The sequence below is a fragment of the Cygnus olor genome, chromosome 7 (genome assembly GCF_009769625.2).
Source record: "Cygnus olor isolate bCygOlo1 chromosome 7, bCygOlo1.pri.v2, whole genome shotgun sequence".
Lineage (NCBI taxonomy): Eukaryota > Metazoa > Chordata > Aves > Anseriformes > Anatidae > Cygnus > Cygnus olor.
This window is the reverse complement of record NC_049175.1, coordinates 33,283,797-33,306,748: the sequence shown is the minus strand read 5'-3', so window position 1 is coordinate 33,306,748 and position 22,952 is coordinate 33,283,797. Positions and strand designations below refer to the sequence as shown.

General features: G+C 47.8%; 1 protein-coding gene across 12 annotated transcripts in view; it reads right to left on the bottom strand.

Annotated features, from left to right (window-relative positions):
- The window catches only part of TACC2 (transforming acidic coiled-coil containing protein 2), a 121,913-nt gene that overhangs the window by 36,802 nt on the left and 62,159 nt on the right, over nt 1-22,952 (bottom strand). For 11 of the 12 annotated variants that reach the window (XM_040564429.1, XM_040564432.1, XM_040564433.1 and 8 more), the window contains one exon: nt 4,326-4,483. In XM_040564429.1, the coding sequence (XP_040420363.1) occupies nt 4,326-4,483 (158 nt within the window). Of the gene's footprint in view, nt 1-4,325; nt 4,484-19,621; nt 20,100-22,952 lie in introns of those variants that run through there. The other variant, XM_040564435.1, reaches the window with a different exon arrangement.

Below are 22,952 nucleotides of genomic sequence, written 5' to 3'. Positions count from 1 at the left end.
TTATGGAACAACGTGAGAAATGGAGAAGATGGTTTTTGGGAGCCATGCAATGCTGCTCTTCGGCTCCTGCCCCACTGCACGGGGGTCACCTGCCTGGGAACGGCAGCAGTGCAGGAGGGGAAGAGGTGAACGCTCTTTGCTGTCGCAGAGTAGCACGGCTTTGTAGCACTACAAAGAGGTATTAAGACCTGACTTTAAGAGAATATTCAGAGAGCAGAACCATTTGTCTTCTTAGACCACAGGATTAAGCAAATCAGTCTTACTAATTACTGCATTTCATTAAAATGCAGCTTGATCGTGGAGGAAGGTACCACGCTACAAGCTCTGCAAAGGAAGGCAGAACTTGCCCTGGAGAGAGGCCAGCACAACATTTTAAACCAGGCTTATGCCTTTCAGAGGCTTATAGCAGGGTGCTGACAGTCCCCCACAAATCATCCCAGTAGGAGATGCCCACAGGCAGGTACTAGGTGGTGGAAAGCATTCCAGGAGCATGAGCGACAGCAGAGAAACCTGTACTGAAAAACAGGCGCTCCCCGAAAGAAATCTCCCATTGCATTCATTGAGAAGGCCCAAGGACTATTCCTTCTGCACGGACATTTCTTTGTAGAGAAAGTCTGCCTGGATTAGGCATGAAAAAAAAACACCGCCAACAACAAAAAAGCACCAACAAACCCCAGGCTTCTTGACTGTAGGTGGTGAGACCTCTTGTGAGAGCGGCATGAAACGTTCAGTGCGTGGCATTTTCATGTCACCTACCGTGGCAGAAGAAAAACTCGCAGGAAAGCTATTATAAGGCTGCTTGCATTCATAAACAAACAAAAATCGACAAAGTGGATACTTTTTTATTTATCTAGTCAACTACAGAAACCAATTTTTGCGCGTTATGATTTTGTACCAAGATTGTGACAGCACCTCGGCTGACAGCAAACCTCCAACAGCCCACCAGGATCGTGGGGCAGCCCCAGCCCTCCCTGAAGGAAGCTGCAGCCCGCGTGCATGGGATGCGGTGCTCACAGGCAAGCACAAAGTTACCAGGCCTAATAAAGCAAATACAGCAGAAATTAAATTATACTTCTGCTTTCTAGAGGAAAAACAAGGATGAAGAAATGTTTGGAAAATGCATGCAGCATGCACCCCCACACTGCTATAACGAAATGCCTCAGCAGACAAGCACACTTTGCCTATAGCACATAGGAATTGGAATTACCTAACACTACACATTTTCAAACAGCTTATTTCACGTTCCTGCTTGTCATAAAGGCCTTTGAAGTTATGAAATCAATTACTAGCACTATTGTTAAAATTGCTGTAAAAATACTTCTGCCATTTATTCTGAGTTAAGATGTTGGATATAAAGCTTATTTTCAGTTTTCTTGTGTCAGGCAAAAACACAAAAGAATGTTTTCCAGAGAAAAATTCAGTTTGTTTTCGTCTGGGTCATCATCTCTCTACTGGGAGGGCTGACTTCAGTTCCCCTGGCACAAGAAGGAACTGGACACAGGTCTCCCACGAGAGATGAGTGGGTTGTAATGAGTAGACGGGGCTCCAGCTCTTGCATCTTCCCCCGTGTATAATCTGAGTTCGCTAAATCATCGGAGAGTGTAGGGGGAGAGGAAATGCCCCTGCCTAAGCAAGAATTCCTGGCCAGAGACAGGGAATTTGAGAGAAAGGGCTTGAAGCACTTCGTGGTGCTCAGTTGGACCAAGAAGAGGACCCTGCTGCGAGGAGCCGAAGGGACAGGCTGGGGACCCGCAGCCTCCTGTGCATTCACTTCACCTGAACTAGGTGCACGGAAAGCTCCTGGCCTACAGATAAGCACCACAAACGATAATTTAAAAGTCTACCAAACTTAAGAAGAGAACAAAAAACCAACCTCAAGCTCATTTGCTTCAAGAGTCCAACCCGCGCTCCCCACAGCCAACAAAACGTTTGGAAGGGCGCTTCCCTCCAGACCGGCCCGCCGAGCGGCTCCCCTCTTCTGCTCAGCCCCTCGCTCTGCCGCTGATGGACTGGGGCCATGCAGCAGGTTTCACACCACCAGGAGCTGGCACGAACCCAGGGTGACCCTAGCTGTATTTCACTTTCATCATATTTATTAAGCCAGCGTTGAAGTCAACCTAATTAAAAACTCTCCTCTTGGCTTTCCAGCAGTGGGGTCCAGCTGTTGCGCTAATGACGCGATGCGGCATCACCGCAACCGTCCGCATCCATAATTGTTGTCAGATACAGATCAAATGATCCTTCAAACACTTCTGTGCTTCCTCCTTCCACCCAAACACACGCTTCATCACCAGCGTCCTGTCGAAGACAAAGGCGTGCGGCTGGCAAAGCAGAACCCCAGCTGGCCGGCGCTGCCTCTCGCTGCGTGCCGGGCTCTCCTGTTGCCCGTATTCCTTATTCCTCTTAGTGAAACCTCTTTATTTAGCTGTATGGTACCAACAAGGAGCCCTGCTTCAACTGCCCATAGCCCCCCAGTAACTCATCCTGTTTGTGTGCAGCCACATACACAACCTATGAGGTAAGATAACTGGGACTCGAGTGGTTTATAAAACACAAAACGTTAAACCAAAATGTCACTTCTCTGAAGCACACAAACACCTAAATTACAGTCTCACTGTTATTAATTTCTTCAAAAGGTTTCAGAAATAAGTGAATGCTTTGTGTTGCCCTCCTACATCTGAATTTTTTCTGCATTACACAGCTCCCTTCTCCTGTATAGCCCCCCCGTTGTATAACTGCATTTTGCATCATTTTGGAATGCGGAACGCAGCTCTGGTAGTTTGTGGCAATTCGCCTCCCATGGACAAATCTGATTCGCAAATGAAACATTTTCATCTCTGCCATCCAATGGCTTTTAATATAGTTCACGCTGGCTATGAATAGATATAGTCAGTTTCCTATCTTTATTTGGGAATGCCCAAAAGAAAGGAGGAGGAGGTCTGGGACACAGGAAGAAAAGAATCGCATGTGACAGGGACGCACATGTGTATTCAGGGGTTGAAGATAATCTACAGCAGTAATTAAAAACATGCTGCAATGCTGTTTAGCATATGCTTTCTTTGTTCTCTCAGCACTTAACTTGTTTTGTCATCACAGATACTAAGATTTAGAAAAAGGAAAGAAGATGGAGAACGAGTAAAGTTGCTTGCTGCAGCGAAGAAGGAACTGTAAAGGAGAAACTGCCAGGAGAGCTCTTCCCAGTATTTTGTTTTGTGGAATCAGTTTGTTGAACATCTTTCTAGTTTCTTATAAACTCATAGCATAAATCACAGTCTTAAAGAGCGCTCCTTAATGCATAAGCCCCAGAAATGCTTTAGGTGTCTCAAGCCATTTCCAAGACTTATTTGTCGCATTCCCAAAGGTTTAAATCAAGCTCGGCAGCCTTTGCAATACATGCACCAGCCACGGACGTTGCTTTGCCACTGCTAAACGCAGCCACTACAGTGGGAAACGGAAGCTTTAAAGCACTGCATGGCAACATTATACAGCTTTCCAAAGGAAACGTAAGCCAGCTTTAGCCTGCTTAGAGTAAAATTGCCTTTACACAATTTAGCAATGTAATCAAGATGACTTGGCTTTTGGATGGGAAAACAGACAGCATAATAGGCAATTCAGTCTTAAACTGTTGAGCTGTCATTTGACAACCCAAACAAAGCTATTTTGGGATAAGGAGTGCCTTCTACTCCCCCATATTCTATTATTCAATTTGGAGAACAAAGAACACCTTCTGGGGGGGGGAAGAGGGCAAAGCTTTTTGTTTCTGGAATGTAATATTCCCTTCTTAAAAGTTACCTTGCCAAGATGTTCCATTTTTATGTATCTGTACTACCTATACATTCACACCCATACTGCTCTGTTACTGTACCACAGAGCTAATATAAATATTTCTACTGTTCTAGGAGCTTTTTGTTCACTTTCTGCTTTAGGTGCCAATACAGTTGAAATAGTATTTTGTTAACTGTCACTGCTAGCAGTGTTCAGCCAGGTGCCTGCATGTCGTACCTCCTTTTTCTAGGCATCTGACTCCGAAAAGCTCCTAAAATACTGGGAAGAGGGAATGAAATTTGATTCTAAAGGAAGAATATTTTTTCTAGAAAGCTCCTATTTCCTTTATTATTTGCCCAACGGTATGGGCAGATTCTCTAATACTTTACTCCAGGAGCTGACAGGGTTTCTCCTCTCAGCACGGACAAGGCTCAGCATACACTAACTAATCTCCCAGGAAACAATTTATTAGCATCCATTCCTTGCCTCTGCTAACACAAACACCTCACCTCAGCTTCACCTTCCTCAGCAACCTGTCCCACCCATGGCATGCTCCTTACCTGCGTCTTCCAAGGACAGCTGGGGCTTTATTTCTTGTTCTGCTAGGTCTGCTACAACTGCTGCCGCCGCTTCGGGGGGTGGCTGGGGCGGTGATGGTGGAGCCTTGACCGGTGTGGTGGACTCCGGGGTCTCAAATGCTTCTTCTGAGTCAGAGCTCCTGGGGAAAATCAAGCAAGAGAGAGTTTTCTTAATAACCTGGTCTAGCGAGGAGAGGGAAGATTCATGTTGGCAGTGGAAGATCCTATTTGGAAACACAGGGCTTTCTGAGCTGATGGCAGAGACCTCAGCTATCAGGCCACCTCTGTGATTTCCAAAGGGAACCCACAAGGAGATATTACACCACAGTGTGATTTCCAGAGCAGAATATCACGGCCACGATCTTCTTGTCACTTCTTTGTGTTGCAAAAGTGAACACGTATTTGGAAACAAACCCATGCTGCAGAGCCTGCTTTTCAGTGTGAAGGAGGTTCAACCACGCACACAACACCGACACCCCTATATCAGTTTCCGAAACTTTCCTTGGTGCAAACGTGCATAAACGAACACATAAAACGAAAAGAATCTTCTCAAGAGTTATTTCATAGCTTCATTAAAAAAAAAAAAAAAAAAAAAAGCTCTTAAAATAGCAAAGTTCCGTGTGTGCTCCTACAGGTGAGAGTGCACACGGAGATACCCGAGGTGCAGCCCATCCTTGGGTATCCTGCTTCCAGGGAAACACTTTTTACTTTTTTGTAGAATTTTCCCTAGCCCTCTGTAAACAGTAAACGTATAGGTTCGTTAAAAAGGTGAGATGAGGCGTAAAATGCACAGTCCCGGTATCGTCAATAATCCTTTTCTAGCACTGTGGGCTCACGCAGCCACAAGCAACAGAAGGACCCCAATGGGTTGGTGTCAGCCCAGCGAGGAAACAGCAGTACCCCGAATGGAGCCAGTCAAAGGAAATGCAAGCCTGAAAGGCAACACCTGTAGGAAATGATGGGAAACCTAAATGATAAGTGAAGATCTAAACCACATAAGGACTTGCAATCCACTCTCGCAAGAGCAGATCTGAAAACCTGAAATCCTGTTTAAACTACATCCCTTCAAAGAGGCAGCGTGCCTTAAGTTCAAAATATTTTAAGTTTACGAACAACTGAGAACAAAGAACTTCTGGAAATAAAGCTACACCGTAGTTAGTCAACAAAGTAATGTTTTCTCCTCCTTCCACAGAAGTGCTTCAGGAAACACAGTCGAAGAACCAAACAGAAACAGAATTTGGTATTTTTCTTGTAGAGAAATGTTTCCAGTCATAAAAGTAAACCTAGAAAGTTACCATCTAAACCAACAACATTAAAGGTAATTCATCCCTCTCATATTTTCACATGATTCTCATTGCCTGAGCTTCAGCACAGCTTTGTTTTGCCAATATTTAGTAATCTCAGCAAGATTCCGATCCGATACTTTTAATTTTCACCTGCACCCCTCCATAAGTAGCAATATAATCAGTAAAAACTTTCTTAACCATAACTCAAATGCAGCTGAGTTTGTTACGAGGAGCAGTCGTGATAGCAAAGCTTGGTATTTAACACGGAGGTCTGAAGGGAAGCCCCACACCAGAGAAGCGTTCGTTGTCATCTCCTGCAATGTGGGAGAGAGCATAAAGCCTGGGAGCATAGCCCAGGACTGAGCTCCAAGGTCTGCATCGCATATATCCTGGGAAAACGAGAACCTGTGTTGAATTGGGTCGGTTTTCCTTAGAGAAAACACGGGATGGTCCCTCTCGCATAGGATATTTTTAAGACTGTAATTGTACTTTCAAACTGTAACAAAAGATTTTCCCAGAACAACAGGATTTCCTGTGAAAAGGAAATTACGAATAGAACTGGCTGAAATATGTAATGTCTTTTCTCTGAAAAATACAGGAGTGCACAGAAAAATAAGTAATGCTGCTGCAAAGTTCCTGGTGCAGGAGAGCTTGCCAGGCGGCGATGTGCTGTGAGAGCCAGCACCGAGCCAGAGCAGCAGGCGCGGATCCAGATCTCGTGGAGGGAAGAGCCCCTTCTGTCCTCTTGACCATTATCCTGAAGCTCCAGCCGAGGACGAAGTGGGGTGAGATGGGACACGTGGGGTTTTGAGATGGAGAACTTGTTTGCTGGTCCTGGCTCGTAACGTTGTAGAGAACGGGTCTGCAAGCGCCGAGTCCAAGCAGTTAAAAGCTATGGGGTGCAGCAGGCACTCACATGGCCTTGTAGCCAGCCTGGGAAATCAGGGGGAGCTCGCATCAATAATGTATCTTACATCTTTCCATCTGCATCCTTCGGTTGTGTACACAATGGGCAAAAAAAAAAAAAAAAATTAGAGAGATTGCAGAAGCTACGAAATGGCTGGATGACAGTAACAAAATGACTAGAAGTACTCTTACAGTCCCTCTCTTTCACCCCTCAGACATGGCCAGTAAACAGTGAATGGGAAGGCAGCCGGTGAGCAGCGAGTGCAGTGGACGCAGGCAGGGAGAGGAGCAGGGGAGAGCCCCAAAATACGGGCATCCTGCAGGACGAGCTGTGGTGTAGGAGCGCTCCTGCTCTCACCCGGAGGCTTGGAGCAACTGAAGGCAGTTATCAGGGTTGACTTCTTTTTGTTCCCTTTGGCCTCGTGGAAATCCAGCCCCAGAAGTTACATTACCTTCTTTTTTTTTGTAGACCACGGACACTTATAATTTTAAGTCCTTCACTTCAGAATGAAAACTAGCTTTTCTGTCACCGTAGCTGGAAAGCAGTCAGCATGCAAGGATGAGATTTCTTCCAGCTGTGCCTCTCCTCGCTGTTTGCCCTCTGCAAGCAGGACAGCCGCTACAGCACGCTCACCCTGGTTGTCACTCGGAGCCTAGATTTGTTACCAGAGTTTGCAGTGGAGCTGTTACAATGCCTCCAGCCCCACCAGGAGTCCTGCAGTCTCGCTCGGGTTCTTCCAGTACTGACGCTACAGCAGTACAAACGGCGCAAGTGTGCACTCAGGTTTTATTTCACAGGCATGAAAGGGACGTCTGACCTACAAAAGAACCTAAACAAGGCGCCTGTGGCAGGGCTGTGACACGTGGACGGCGGCCAGCAGCATCGCTTCCCGCTGATGAGCGCAAGGGAGCGCATTCGGAACTGGTGTGTGCAGAGGGAGCTCCGCTAGCTGCTGTGGGGTCGCGTCGCTTTCAGTCACATCTTTGTACAATTTGGATTTAGTGTTTAGCCCGCTTCAAAACAAAGCCATGCCTAACGGAGCAGCAATCTATTGGCGTTTGCTGCACACAGTCTGGAGAAGAACAGGTGTGTGGTATTTTGGCATCTGGAAGGCAGGAGCTGGGTTCCCATCTTCTAGAAGCAGCGCTCGTGCTGGGAGCAAGGAGAGGGCCATGGCGCTGCTCCCCAGCAGCCAGGGCTCGTCGAATCACAAGGAGCAACATCAAGACTGGCTTCAGGGCTTTGCTCCATCACAGCCAAGCTGAACATCCTCCATCCATCTACATTCAAATTTGTGTATTTCCTTCCAAACTTAGCACTTTGGACAAAATACAATAAATAGGTGAGGTTGATGGACTTGATGATCTTGAAGGTCTTTTCCAACCTACGTGACACTAAACTTACCTTGTTACTGCAGCTTGGCCCAGTTTAGTTGTAGTCTCTCAAGCACACCATGCAGACTGTCAACAAAACCTGGACCTTGAGAACTGAACAACAAGTAAAATGCTCAAAGCGCATCCATCTGTCACCAGAGGGACATTCTCTCAAGAATCACACAAGGGTTGGGTCCTGCTGCTGGACGAGCTGGCATACGCCGCGATGGACTGGGAGTCCCAAAGCCGTGCGATGGAGGGACCCAAATGAGCAAACGCGGCGGTGCTGTTTCATAAGCGTGAGCTGTGGCACCACCTAAAGGCAATGCACAGATTCCAGTAGACCTGGCAATCCAAAGCATGGAAAGCTATTATATCATAGTTAAGATACAAATTTCACATCAGTATTTACTGAATGATTTATCAAATACCGTGAGAGGAATCTAAATCAGCAAGAAAAAAAAAAAAAAAAAGTAGTTTCTTAAGATGCTCAGTTTAGTACTGAAGATGAATTTTGGTTTTCGTTCCTGTAATCCCACTGGGAGATGCGCTGGAAATAAAAAGGAGGAATGAGTTCCGTAGTCTCACCTCCATCGATCACTTTCAGAGATGATCCTCATAAAAGCTGCATGAATAATTCAGGTCTGTTTTCTGATGAGATCAGAGCCGAGGATGTAGGACTGGCTGTACACTGCTGAGGTCAATCCTGTCTTGCACGTTACTTAAACGGGCACATATACTCATCCTATCCTGGCAAAGCCACAGATAGAAAGATTTGAAAAGACACTCAGTAACTTTAAGCTTTCGAGTCCATACAGCACAAAGGCAAGGCGTTCAGAGATGTGCATTAATTTCAGTCAGACTCTTCCACTGCACACAGTCTGATAAAAGCTTTTCAAATCTCCTGGTCCCATTTTTCACAGTTAAATTGATTTTTCCCATACAGGTCTTAAAAAAATAAAACAGGAAAAAGAACACTGAGGCAGCATGTTTCAGCGTCAGTCTCAAGATTGAGGATCAATCCAACCCTCAGCTGTGCCACTGAAGTGCTGCATGTACGTGGTCTTGGGCAATCCGCTTCTGCATCCGCCTCAAGCCTGCCTCACCCACACAGGCTGTGAATTCTTCGTGGCACGAACAGCTTATCGCTGTGAATCTATGCAGAGTTCAGCGGAAAACAAAAATTGAAGACTGGTACATATTAAATTTGAGCTTTTTTCTTATTCTATTTATAAGAAATTCAATAACGGACTCTCTCTGTAATTCATCTTGTGGTATTATTCATGCTGCAGTTACACAACTCGGTAACAGAGATGCATATCATCTCCTTTCCCCCTTTCTTCCTTCAGACTTTCAAATGTTGTTCAGGGTCATAACTCCAAGTCAGCAGGAGAGCCCCAACTGTACAGCCCTTCCCGGAGATCAAGCTACCAATTCAGGCCAGCAGCCCTTACCTGACCCTAGGGCCTACTCACAGCAAACAAGAATATTGTATGTTACAACAGAAGGTCATTTTTTCATCCCAGCACAAGGTTAGAGCAATATCAAAAACGTTTCAGCTTTCTGTGCTGTCGTTTCCGTATGGTATTTGCCTACTCAGTGACTCCAGGCCAACGTAGGGCTCCACATTAATCAGCTGCTCTTAACGTGGTGCTTGTCGGCTGGGCCATTTGTCACCTACCTGCTCTGAGGAACAAACAACATCACAGATTTTAAATTTTAACATTAAATTTGTATGGCAACATACAGACAGCATGTCGGATGCAATGGTAGATTCATTTGGTTAAGTATTAAATATTAATATCTGGTACCTGAATTAGTCTCTCTGTCATCCACGGATCTGTTAACCTCGTGGTATTGAAAAGCAACACAAGCAGTGCTAGTTATACGCCTCACGAACGATATTTCCCTTCTCTCTAGTAAAATACGCCATTAAAATGACCGAACTTCTCAGAAACAATTCAACAGTACCAACGACACATCACGCAGAGAAAAGCAAAACCATCAGCCTTGGCCAAGCCTACCAAAGCCGAAGGGTCAGTGACATGTCAGGGACCACTTACAGCCACCTGCCTTTCCCCTCCCTGTCCCCACGGCGAAGGCTCTCAGCACGGTATGCGACTGTCACATTCAGGAGCTGGGGAGGCACAAACATGCCACTTACATGTCCCCGGCCTCCACTTACAAGACGGTTCCTTCAGGGACACGTTTCCGACCATTAACTATTGATGGACTTCCCTCACACCGCTCTATGGATATCCAGCAACAAGAGCATCTAACCTACAATTAAATAAATCACACGTGGAGCATCACTACTGGTTCGTACCCGCAGGATGAGAACCAAGCCTCAGGACTCACACCAATAAAGTAACGCCTGGTACCCAGGAGGAAAGCAGAGGAAAACCAAGCGCGTTGTTCTCCCGGGGTCTGCTCCAGCGAAATGCAAAGTGCCCGACTGTGACGGAAATCGATGGGAATTCACAGCTTCCTAGGGCTGAATCTGTACTAGGGAAGTACCTCACCTTCTGGGGGAATGCTGCCTGCTGTACAGCACGGGGTTTATGTACAGAAAATGTATGCACACATCCCAGAAAAGACAATTATGCCTCTAGCTACTCGCCTGCCTTGCAACACTGGAGGAATGTTTTCTAGGCTTCTGCCTTGCAAAGTCTGATCATCAAGACAAAACAGTAATTTCACCACAGGATTGTTGCAGCTTAGACTAAATAGCTGGAAAGTAATTTCAGTCTCACTTTATAACGTCCCTAACTGCTGCCCTGTAGATCTTTTTTGGTTTTACTTTAAAACTGGGCACAGTTCAATGAAAAATAGGCACAACAGCTTCTTGAATCACAAAAATTTGAAATAATTTTAGAGAAGTTATCCCTCAACTGGGATGAAGTTAATTTCCTAGGTATTTCCATTCTTTATTCTGCTATCTTACGGATACATTAAAATCCTAATAAAGACTAAATTGTAGGACAAAAAAAAATAGTGTATTTTTTCTTTCAAGAAAGGTTTTTGTGAATGTATATACTGCAGAACTGGAAGACTTAAATAGGAATGACGTTTTGCTTTCATGGGCTCCTGCAGCAGAAGCGATACTACACAAAACCAGTTGCAGTTTCTCCCTCGACAGAGGCATTTGCCCATATAAGACCAGGATAACGCCACGTGATCGGTTTATGGCTGGAGCTATGACACGGCAGCAAAGCATTCTTTGCATTTCTCGCTTAAAAAATAGAGGTTTTATCAAATAAATCCCATTCTGCTGAACTGACAGAGACCTACTTTAGCGCAACGCAATTACACAGGAACTCATATTGTCACAGACGCGTGCAGAAAGCAGGGCTGGCACTCCTCTCCAGAGAAGGATTTTTAGACGATTTCAGCATAAATATTCCTACAGGACCCACTGAAAACATGGTCGCCCAGAAAAATAATCAATATTACATTGAAGGCGACGCCTCCCAGCCCATCAGTGATGTGCCCTGACAAGCACAAGGCTTAATTTAGAGACACGAGGGAGGGAGAGCATCGTGCATCACCCCAGGAGCAGCCAGGGCTGCTTCCCTCCTTTGTGCAGCTCGTTGCTTCTCCTCCGCGCTGTGAGCCGGGGCGTAATGCCCTCTGTTGTCTCGGCACAAAGCAGAGAGTTCAGCCGAAGCGTTAATGATGTACACCTGCGGAAATTCGGTGCGAGCGGGCAAACAGGGCTCAGATCTCCACAGCCGCTGCTCTAACTCTCCTGGGCGACTTCACAGCCAATCTGCAGCCTGACGTCCTCGACAGCAGTGTCGGAACTGACATGTAGGGACCTGCTTTTCGTCTTTTAGATAGGTGAGAAAACAGAAATAAAATGTCCTGGCTTCAAATCGTTACGTGGGACTTCAGCCGTGGAAAATAAATAATGCCTCTTGTGCTACCCAAACCACACAGGTCAGTTTGGAAACGTGTTTTCTACAAGAGGTTACAAAATGAAACACGAATCTCTTAAAAATTAATCGCTTACTATAAAAAGGGTAATTTTTCTTCATAGGATGATTGCATTTGGAGAACAGGATTAGAATCGCAGCAGAGAAGAATGAAAAGGACACAATCAATCTAAAAGTAATGCTGATTTCTGTTATACCTATTGCATTACAAGTAATCTCTCCATAAATCTTTCCACGAGGGGAGAAGGAATTATTTCTCCTGCTTTTTCTGCTTGTTTATTCAGCGATTTTGAGAGCATTTTGTGCAGAAGCCAAGTTCACACTCCCCCAGCAAAGCCATTTCCTGCCTTCACGCAGCAACCAGAAAGAAATGTCTCGAGCTGTGGGAAGCCACATCTGAAGAGGAAGATTGAGGCATATAACATCACGTACTTACAGCAGCACTTCAAACTACTTAACTCATTTTTCTAACTGATTAGCAAGAAGTTCTCCGCATTGCTTTAAATCACATTAATTTTTTTCCTTTTTACGGCTTTTCCTGTGACGTAACAGAGTGTTTTTCAACACTACTGATATAAATGAATAATGAAGTGAATTCCCAGCCTTTCTGGCCAGCCTTCCCCTTCCACCGACTTTAGTCTGAATAATGAAAACATCCACTCCGCAGGAACAGGACTTAGAACTGAAGGATCTGCACATCTTTTAATCTCTGTGCTCTTCTCAGGCAGCTGCTTTATTCTCAGAGGAACAACAGGAAAATACCATTTAATTAAAGACACTCATCCTCAGACATCACAACGGCAAACATCCTAATGTGTCCCTAACTAACCAGAAGCTGCTGAATGTTCAAATACGTAAATCTCTTAAGGGATGAGGAGAAGCAGTGAAGATCCTCCAATATCCAAGGTAAAAAAAATGCTCACCACAAATCCAGGTATAACCGCCGACACACAATGAACCCGGTCAGCGCTGTACTTTGCTCTGTGATTCACCCTGTTAGGTCAGGGACTGGTAGCTGGTGTTTAAGTATTTAATACCCATGACAAATACCTTTCCCCCGCCTTTAGTAGCGAGCTCTGAAGTTTTAATCCAGGAAACAACATCCTGTTAACTACATCCTTGGAAAGCAAGCCGGGTGCCTGCGCTCACCGCTACACAGCATCATGCGAGGGCTCCAAGGGGAAATAATCAATAATTCATTGGGAGCCAGAGCTGTACGCCTGAAATTGCTTTGCCGATTGCAGCTACCCCTTAAATCCAGCAAGGCTTTCCCCAGCCATGTCTCCGCTCAGCCACAAGCCCATAAGCAGCAGCAGGAGACAAAACACTACTGGGAAGTGCAAAGGTGGATGCGTGGTACCTGTAATCTCCAAGGGACTGGCTGGTTTGCAGAGGCATGGAGATTTGTGAAAGCACCTCCTTTCAGAAAAGAGGCAAGGACTACACGGAGGATGGAGAAGAGGAGAGTCGGGGGGTCCTTCTGTCACCAGGGAAGAGAGGAGCAAAGAGCCCCTGTGCCCCACGTTGTGCCTGTCTCACCCTGAAGCCCTGCAGAGCTTCGCACGGCCCCCTGCTACCCTCTGGTCCTCTGCTTCAACACGTGAGGCTGCTGCGGGCTACAAACAGCCAGGGAGCAATGGAGCAAAGGACAAAAAACACCTTCATCTCTTCAAAAACAAACCAAAACAACACTTGGTGGGCAATAGCTATTTCACCTCCTGACTCGAGGTGGGTGTGGGACGGGTGCTGATGCTCCAGCGCGGTCTGGCTGGCAGATTGCTCCTCGATTTGAGCTTTAGCTCAGCTGGGGCAGTGCCTGCCGCCACCGGCTGGAAGGAGCCCCCCAGCTGGGCTAGGCGACACCACGGCACCCAACCTTCTGCCGCCCGGCTCCGAAGGGTCAGGGCCCGGACTTGAGCGGTACACAAAGGAATTCAGATCCCTCGCTCATCCTCCCCCTCCTTTAGGGAGGAAACCCTTCTCCCAGCACAACACTGGGCTCGTGTTTAATGAGGGCAGTGAACCGTTAACAAGCCCAATAAATGCACGTTTCCATGCTGGAAGCAGATCAAAACTCAGAAGCAGGAGCTGAGTTTAGCTACTGCTACGTTTCAGATACAATCTCATCTATATTTAGCCCTAGAAACAAGCTGCTTTTGTTTAGAAAAACCTTATCTCGTACATTTGCACATAATTCTAGGGTTCCCGTTTAATCTAAACCAAAGAAACTTGCCATGGAAAGCTCCAGATTTTCCCAAAGTTTCCTTTTCATCCCAACAGAAGAAATGACCCCAATTCCCTCTCTGGAAGGCAAGAGGCTCCCGAACGCCCACTCACCTCCTTAACCCGACCCCAGAGCCGCGGGATCGGAGCTGTAAGAAGCCTTACTGCGGGGAAGGGACAAACATAAATCAAGGAGAGCCCTACGATTACCCGGAGGGCTCTGTCAGAGATCTGTACTTACTCAACCCGAAATTTACCCACTTCATGTGTGAAGTTTTTCAATAGCCTACTGTGCAAACTGCTCTTTGGTTTCTGGAGCTAAGGAGGGATGGTGCCGTCTTGTTAATGCCACCACTGACGAAGGTTGTCGGGCCAAAACACGTGCCTTAAAAGAAACCTCTGAGATCTCAGAACTGTGGTGGGCAATGGAAACTCACGGAAATGGAAACATTCATTTTTTTTCCCACTGAGCCGACTCTCTGGTGCTATGGGGCGTTTAACGCACGATATCCATAGGCTGCTACTAAATTCAGATGGCTGCTTCAAAGCATCTAAGGAACTAATGGGAAATGACACTTTTTACTTCTCCTGAAAGCTTTTCCATAATCAAAATAGCATTTTTCATTTGTTTCTTACCGCAGAGGAACCCCAAGTTATTTCTTAGACACTCCCACTTCCCCAAAGGGAACGCCAACTGCACTGAAATTCCAGTTCAAGCTCTGCCTTTTGCCACTGAGAAGTCAACACTGGACAGCACAAGAAGTTACAAATCCTTACAAGGATTATAAGGAAATGGTATCTATTGGTAACAGATGGCATCCAAAATATTAGCAAATACAAAAACTCCCCATCAGTGTAAGGTGTTAAAACAAAGGAAACACATTCCTAGCAGACAGAACTAATTTTTGTGTTAGAAAAACTCAAAAGCACCCAGCCTATTACTTCTCGAAGCGCCCAGTACCAAAGAGCACCTTTGATTTACATTTAACAAGCGGCTGCTTTGGCTGCTGGGTCAAGCAAAGCAAAAGGCAGAGGCAGAGAGGGAAGCGGTGCTGTAAGTGACAGGCACAAGGCGTGTGCAGGAATGCCTCTTCATTCATGTTTCTACTGCTTCCCATCAGTTTGCATTTCCCAGTTTGCCTCTATGTCACAATACATAATAGATGACAGCAGCTCCGTTACGCGTTGCGCAGGGCACACCATTTAGTATAAAGAGCCTTACGATATACACAGATTTGCCAGATGTGTGGCATGCCTCGCTAGTAGAGGGGTGAGCGATTCGGGGGTCTTTTTATTTTGTCTTCAAGTCTAAGTGTGACCTGCCTGCGGCTGGTGACAGCTGCAGCGGTTGATGTAGTACCCTTTCATATCAAAAGAAGCGCTGCCGCTGACTTCAGAGACGAGATCCTTTGGGCTCAAATAAGGGAGGCTGGAATAAAAGGCAGGAAAGCTTGACAGAAGAATTTGCCTGTTACTTCTGGTTCATTTTCTCGCAAGTAAAACACCCCCATGTCTTCCAGCAATTTACCCGACTTCGTAGGCAAAGCCAGCAGGTAGAGCGTGCTCTCCACATTGCTGAGGATGCCGACTGGTGGCTGTCAATTGGAGTTAAAAAATAAGAATAAATATGTAGAAGGCTGACGATAGGCAGGACTAGCTGTCAAGAAAGGATTAACTCGAACTAAATGCTATTACAGTGACAGAAGCCTCCCCTCCTCCCCAAAGACCCAAATTCTTGCAGTGCTTTCAATATCTATTTCCCAGTCTTGTATGCATCTATTCATTGAGGTGACCCCCTACACTCAAGGATATAAAACTGTGCAAATATTTAACCAGGCAGATTTCCTTCCATCTTTTAAGAACCATAGGGTGGGTTCCTCTAGGTTTTATAGATAGAAAAGCACAAAACCCGGTAGCCGGCAAGGCCTGCACTTCTTGCACACATGCAGATGACTTCCGTGCGCAGCCGCACGCGCACACCCAGGCACAAAGCAGCTCTCCCACCTCTTGCGCGCCAGGCTGAGTCAACCCAGCTTCAATTTTCCCAGTCCTTCGAGCAACCGGCAATGAAACCAGCTGAACAACCACCCACGAGGGCGGCAGCAGCTTGGCCTGCTACCACCGATCAGTAACATTCAATTTCCTTCTTGGAGTCCGACCCAGCTCCCACCGCAGTCAGTGGGCGTCTCACCGCTCCCTTCGGTGGGAGCTGGCTCAGCCTCCGGTCATTTTCCCCTTGGATGGGCAGGGGATGCAAATGTTACAGAAGCAGCAGGTAGAGCTGATGGGAGGAAATAACACGTCCCCAGCCCTTTGGCTGGCCAAGAAATGGGCGCTGAATGTCAGTCCCGTCCAGGTGCTGCAAGGACAGCAGCTGTGATGCTCCACAAAGGCAAGGTGCGCCTCGTGCCCGGGGAAAGGAGCCTCTCCAGCAGAGGAAAAATAAACCGGGGTGAGAGCTAGCTCCGAGCCACCAACATTTAAACACCTACCGAGACTTCCAGCTTTCCAATGCTTACAGAGCGTTACCTAGAGACAGAGCTGTACTGCAGTTAAAAAGGGAAGCGGGGACGTGCAGGCGGCAGCGGGTGCCGAGCTGAAGGCTGCCCCCGGCCCCAGCAGGACACGCCGCGCGTCTCGGCGCAGCGCGAGCAGCACCAAGGAGCCGCTCGCAGGGCGCCCGAGATGAGGGTGCGTGCACCTGAGCGACCGCAGGCCCAGAAACATCATCACGCTGCCAACTCCTTCACTTCAGCTACTACTGATTGAAACCCGAGCTCCATTTAGCTCAATCCACGGCCAGCAGGGCGCCGACTGCGATTTGCAAGGCACATGACAGCGCCTATCATGTCAACAGCGAGGTCTGAACCACGCCACTTTCATCTGCAGTTAACTTTTATTGGCCCCGGCTTCCCTTGGGCTTTCCCTTTTTTGTCATTCAAATTTGACTTTTTTTTTTCCTTTTTTTAAAATAAAAGGGTAATTGTCTACTGCCAGTGACTGAGCTGCCAACCATCCACAACGCACAGCAGAGCACCCAGGGCTGTCAGCACTTACACGGTTTACATTACAATTATTTTTACGTTTAATCGTGGACACACTCTAAAACCTTAACCTGGATCCCTTCTCTGCACAAATTCTACCATCGGTTTCCAGGACTTTTACTAATATTGAGTGAAAAGGCCTGTCGTAGGACACTGGAGGAACTCCTAAAACTGCAGCTCCTGAAGGAAATTGTCTCTGTACTGTTTTGGTGCTAACGAATTTTGGGTGCTAAACCCATTCCAGCAATGATTGCTGATTTACACCCCTTTCACCTAATGAACCGAGGGCAGCCAAGCCAGCTCGGTCTTGCCTTTGTTTTAAACCTACCTCCTTCGTTATCAAGCTGTCCCGTTAGGCAGGCAGCCTCTGCCCATCGCCGAAATGACCCCTGCGGGATGCTGCAGCCCCACAGGCCCCTACCCAACCTGCCAGGGACTCGGCCACGTGTTTTCGCCTCTGAACTCTCCTTGCCATTAAGGAATTTGCTTGGGTGTGCAAAGCAAGTTAAGTGAAACCTCATTAAAAAAGCCTTGGTAAAGCTACAGTTCTCAGAGTATCAAGCCAAGACCTCAGAGCAGATTGCCATGGCATCCTACGAAGAGATTCTTATTTTGGGAAACCGGGCCTGCACTTTCTCAAGGATAAAGAAACATCTTTATTTTAGGCTTGCCTTACCTTAAAGAGTGTCTAGTTGGAACGAAGAGAGGACGCGAGTATTTATTTGAGGACTGTCAGTATTTATTTAAGATGAGTAATATCTTTCACCAACTCTTCCTGAGAATATCAACAGTTACTGAATGACGTCTGTGCTAAAAGTGTATCTGCCGGTTACACGGGGCCTAAAAAGATCACATTCAAAGCCCACAGCAATACCTACCCGCAGAAGATGAGGTATATTTAAATGTGAGTCATCAAGGGAGGTGACAATGTCATTTACTCAAGTTCCATAATAAAAACTCCACACGCCTGGTCGATAGGTTCTTCAACAGGATGAATTCTTAAAAGGCTGTGAAAATCGTAGGGAAAACACACCGACCACTGCTTCATCTGCGTTGCTTTTATTGCCCAGTGCTTGGATCACCGTTAAAAATATACCCAGTTAGTGCAGACAAAAATGTAACTTTCCGTACTTTAAAGACAAGGAGGCATCAGTTCATCCCAGTGTGCCATTAAACAGAAGCTGTACGTAGCCATGGTAGTGCTGTGTACAAGGGAACTACGTAGAAAAAAAAAAGCTTAATTGGTGAAGCTGCACATCAGGGGAACAAAGGATGCACAAATGCCGCTAGGCCTGCATCTTCCAGATCCAACAAGCCAGTATCAAGCAAAGCTATCTGCTGGTATACCGGGATATGACAACAGGGAGCACAAACCTACTCGTAAGGCCTATCAGAGGCAGAACTATCGGTTACTGCTCCATCATTCCCCCTCGACTCTGAAGCACTTATCTCAAACAAACAAACGATGCCTCCAATCTTATCACACTTATAAGCAGACGTTACGTTATGTTTTTAAGACCTACAAGAGGCTGGTTTATATGTTAGCTCCAGTGGATATAACTGAAACTTGCTGAAATAGATGATCAGAAATTAACTCCGTGTTCAGACGTGTTGGATAAATGTGATCCCTGCGACTGAAAGGCCAGCAAGGGACAAAGCAATTCTTCTGAAACCTGTTCAGAGGTAAAGTCCGGCATGCCAGCTGGCTGCTTTGGGGTGGAGGTCAGGGAGAAGAGACTGTCGACTACGTGAACCGATAAAACCTCAACCAATAAATGCCCAAATCCTATTTCTAAAAGGGGAAATGAGTCTGCTATTTCTGCATGCACATACATATTTGTGCACCTCCATACATGCTGTAGCCATGTGAAAAAGCGGTAACTTGTTCTCAATAACCGATAATTGCTTGCTTTTCCCTCCCCCTCCGAGCCCCGAATGAATCTCTTTCCTAGCTGGCCTTCAGCGAGGAGAGATCTACGGACACCTTGCTCTCATGATTCATCAGAGGCTGTAACGCCAAGACAGGGCTGATGCTGACAAGGGTGATGTGACCTGAAAAACAGCAGCATCTGTACAGAGAAAAGCAGAGGGAATCTCTGAGAAAACAGAAATGCAGCTCCATGCTGCGCATTTTAAACAGAAAACACAGCGCCGGTGGGTTTGGGGGGGGAAGGGGTGGGTTTTTGTTCACTGCAAACGGTCATTGTGTTTGATCGCCTGCGCACCCAAAACACGAAAAGACAAACCATATGGTGCACAGCCACCGCTCGACACGACCGAACCGAGGCGGCCGGTCCGAGCGAGGTGCCTTCGGACGAGGCAGGCGTTACAAAATGCACCTCGCCACGCTCAGCAAAACCCCGGCGATGCCCCCAGCTGAACGCAATTAGCATTAAACAAAGGCCGCGGCCACAAAGTCAGCTTCCTTAGCGCACCGCGCGGGGTGAGCGCCGGCCGGCCGCGGGCCCGGCAGCACGGAGGAAAGGAGAGCGAAGGGAACGCAGACTTACATCGCCTCTGACGGCTCCCGGATCAGGCTACCCGTCTGTGCCTGCTGCAGCGACTGCGAGCCTCCCATCCTCAGCGCGCCCTGGGGTTGAGGCCGGATGCGAGCAAGGCCGGCTCCCTCGGCAGTCCCTCCAGCGAGAAGCCCCGAGAGCTCCGGCTGTGCAGAGGCTGCAGTGCTGCAGTGCAGATGGGAACAGCTGCTTGCATCAGTGGCAGCACAAGCAGGAGCGCTTCAGCGGCAGCCTCCCTTCTCTGAACTGTTGCCAGTTATTATTTTTTTTTTTTCCCGTCCAGATGAGCGCTGTTTAGGAAATAAAATGAAATCCCGGCCACTGTGACAGGCTAATCATCTGCTAAACATCAGCGGTCCACGCGGCTACGGTGCAAGCGCCTCCAGCCCAGGACCGCTGGCTACTGAAACCGCCTTCAAAAAAAAAAAAATTAAAAAAAAAAAAAAAAAAACAGAAGAAGAAAAGCAGACCCTCCCTTTAAGCACACATTGTCAGCTACTGTGGCTCCCTGAGGACCTCCAGGCAGGACCATTACATTGTGTTGACTCAGCTGATTTGAAATGCAAATGCACGTGTGCCCGGGATGCTGCGCGTACATTTCCCTTCGATAAGAGGCGAGCTCGACATATCGGGACGGTCGCAGAGAGGGTCAGTAAGCGGAGCGGCCGCTTTTTTCATTGAAGCGAACGAGCTCATCCCTCTCGCAGAAATGGAACCGTCCATGAGGGACGTAGGGAGAATATCGTGAGCAGCCAAGGTAAACAAGGCAATGTGGGAGCCTTCCCCACCCGCGCCGCTCCATCCGAGGAGATCGGGGCACTTAACCGTTTGTTTGGCTTCTGCGGGCGCGGAGCCCCTCGGGGGAGCGGGAGGCGGAGAACCGTGGGGATGCTCAGAATCCGACACCGATGGATCAGCCACGAGGATCTCTGAGCCTGAGAAGCACAAGCTGGAGCAGCCCGCGTGCCAAGCCCTGTGGATCAGCTTGTCCTGCTGCCGTGGGGTGCCGGGATTCACGCGGGAAACACGCTGAGACGGCTGGGCACCGTCCCTCGTCCAGCACCGAGGCGCTCGGCACAAACATCACGTCTCACGTCCCTCAAGGAGCAAGAAAAGCCAGCCACGTCACCATCTACTGGGAATTAAGCCCCGGGGACACGCGTGGCCTGAAGCTGTGACAATTCTGGATCCGCGACGGGGCACAGAGGTCAGCAGGCTCAGATGTATTTATCAGAGAGATTAAAACCTACTGTCAAGCACCTACTGCAGCATTTCTGTCGTGTTTCTGTGGAGGCCTCGCTACGCTCACGCCTTCAGTAGCTGCTGTATTTTTTTCCCTGCTTGCAAAAAGGGCAATCCAGCAGGGTTTGCTTCCTTCGCAAAAACCGGGCTGCCGTGTGTGTGTGCAGGGCTCGCTGTCACAGGGTGCACCCGCCATAAACTGCTGTTGTGAGAAGCAGCAAAAAGCTGCTTGGTGAACACAAGGCACATAGCTCATTTCCAGAGACTACCTAAACCCAAATGGTTTTACAAATAGCATCAGAATAAACGCAGGAAAAGCTGGTGAGCCCGCGCTTGGTTTAGCCACACGCTTCCCAGCCAGTTACGGTTTGGAAGTCGTTTCATTTCGAGCGAAGCCCAACCCTCACATCCAGCGTTTCGTGCTCACCCCTCAGCTCCCCAGGGAAGGAGGCAGCCCCCCAGCCCTGCTCCGGGACCGAGCTCTGGCATTTCTGGCTTCCACTTCGGTGCCACCCCAAAATCCGGCCGTCAGGAAGCTCGTCCCAAGCAAATAAAATAGAGAGCTCAAAGAAAGGGTAGGAAAAGAAACCGCGTGTCCTCCGGCAGCAGCTTGGCAACGGTTAATAACTGCGGGAGAGCAATCGAGCGCAGGAAGCGGCACCAGCCCGCAGCCTACAATCACAGGGCTGCATTTGGGGAACCGATCAGGCTGAGGTTACCGCGCAGTTTTGCACGGGGTGGCTATGCTGAACTACAGCCAGCTGGTCTCCTGGATGCCGTAAGAACTCCCTGTTGGATTTTATTTATTACAGAGTAAAGGAAGACAATGAGAAATAAAAAAAAAGAAAGCCTTTCCTTCGGAAAGCAACCACCACATTGAGAAAGTGAAGCCCCAGCAGCTCGCTGGAAGCCAAGAGGGAGAACAGAGGCACTGTTTGTCCTGCAGGGGGGAAATGGGAATATTGTGGCATCTTTTTAACAAGTGTAAAGAGTACATTTAAAATGCCTATGTTGACTGTTTCAAGTGTACATCTATTACATAAACAAAGCCCCCGCACAAAGAGGCCTGGGTTGGATGTAATTCTGAGGCTGCTCTGGGCCACTCCTGCTTACAAAGGGGCCAGGATTTAACTCTTCTCTTTCAAAAATCACCATCGACTGCAGCAATGCGAGCGGGAGGACCGGTGAAACAAGAACACGGGCTTCAACAGCAGCGAGACCTTGGTGGCGGCACTGTCAGCTCTAGGGTCGGCGGTCCACTGACTGCCCAAAGGAGCGCTACTTGGAGCCTTGGGAAAACATTTCAGCTTCAAAAGGCAGGGCACAGCCCACTCCTTACACCACAGGCACCTGCACGAGGAGATGTCACACGCTTAAAAGCAATGGCAGCTCCGATCCAGTAGATTAAATAACGAGATCCAATGAGAGAAACTAAAATTAAAAAAAAAAATTAAATCAATGTTTGCATGAAAATTCCTAACAGTGAGTTCAGTTAACTACTGAGGTGGGAACACATTTTCTCAGTTTAAAGCTCCAGACCGGAATGGTCTTCCCGAAATACAGACGTGCTGTAGCTGAGCCTTGGACTCGGCAGCGCCTGTTGGCTCCGGGCTGTGAGCGCAACAAGTCAGGCTGCAGTCCTTGGCCAACGAGACACAAAAAGCCAGACTGTGGCTTTCCTTCTGATCCAGCCGTGAGGTCTGTAACACGACGGAGCTGCCAGGGGACCAGCGCTGGGCTGAGGTTTGGAGAGGATCCGTCCTGTCGCTTGTTGCTACATCCACCTAAACCACGCGTTGCGGTACTCTACCCGAGACGCTGGGAGCATCCCGGCACTCCTTTTGCTGGGCACGCTTCGGAGAGGGGCAGTCAGACGTGCAGGCAGGCACAGCACAGCCACAGCACCAACACGTCCGCAGAGCAGCAGCCCCGACGAGAGGGGAGCTCTCCCTCTCCTGCCTGGCCCCAATCCATCCCCTGGGCCTGCCAACAGAAGTGCCAAGTCAGTACTAAATTTAGCGCTGGCTTTTAAAAATATCAAAACTGTGCTGATACTGGGAGCACATTTTGTAAGAACTTG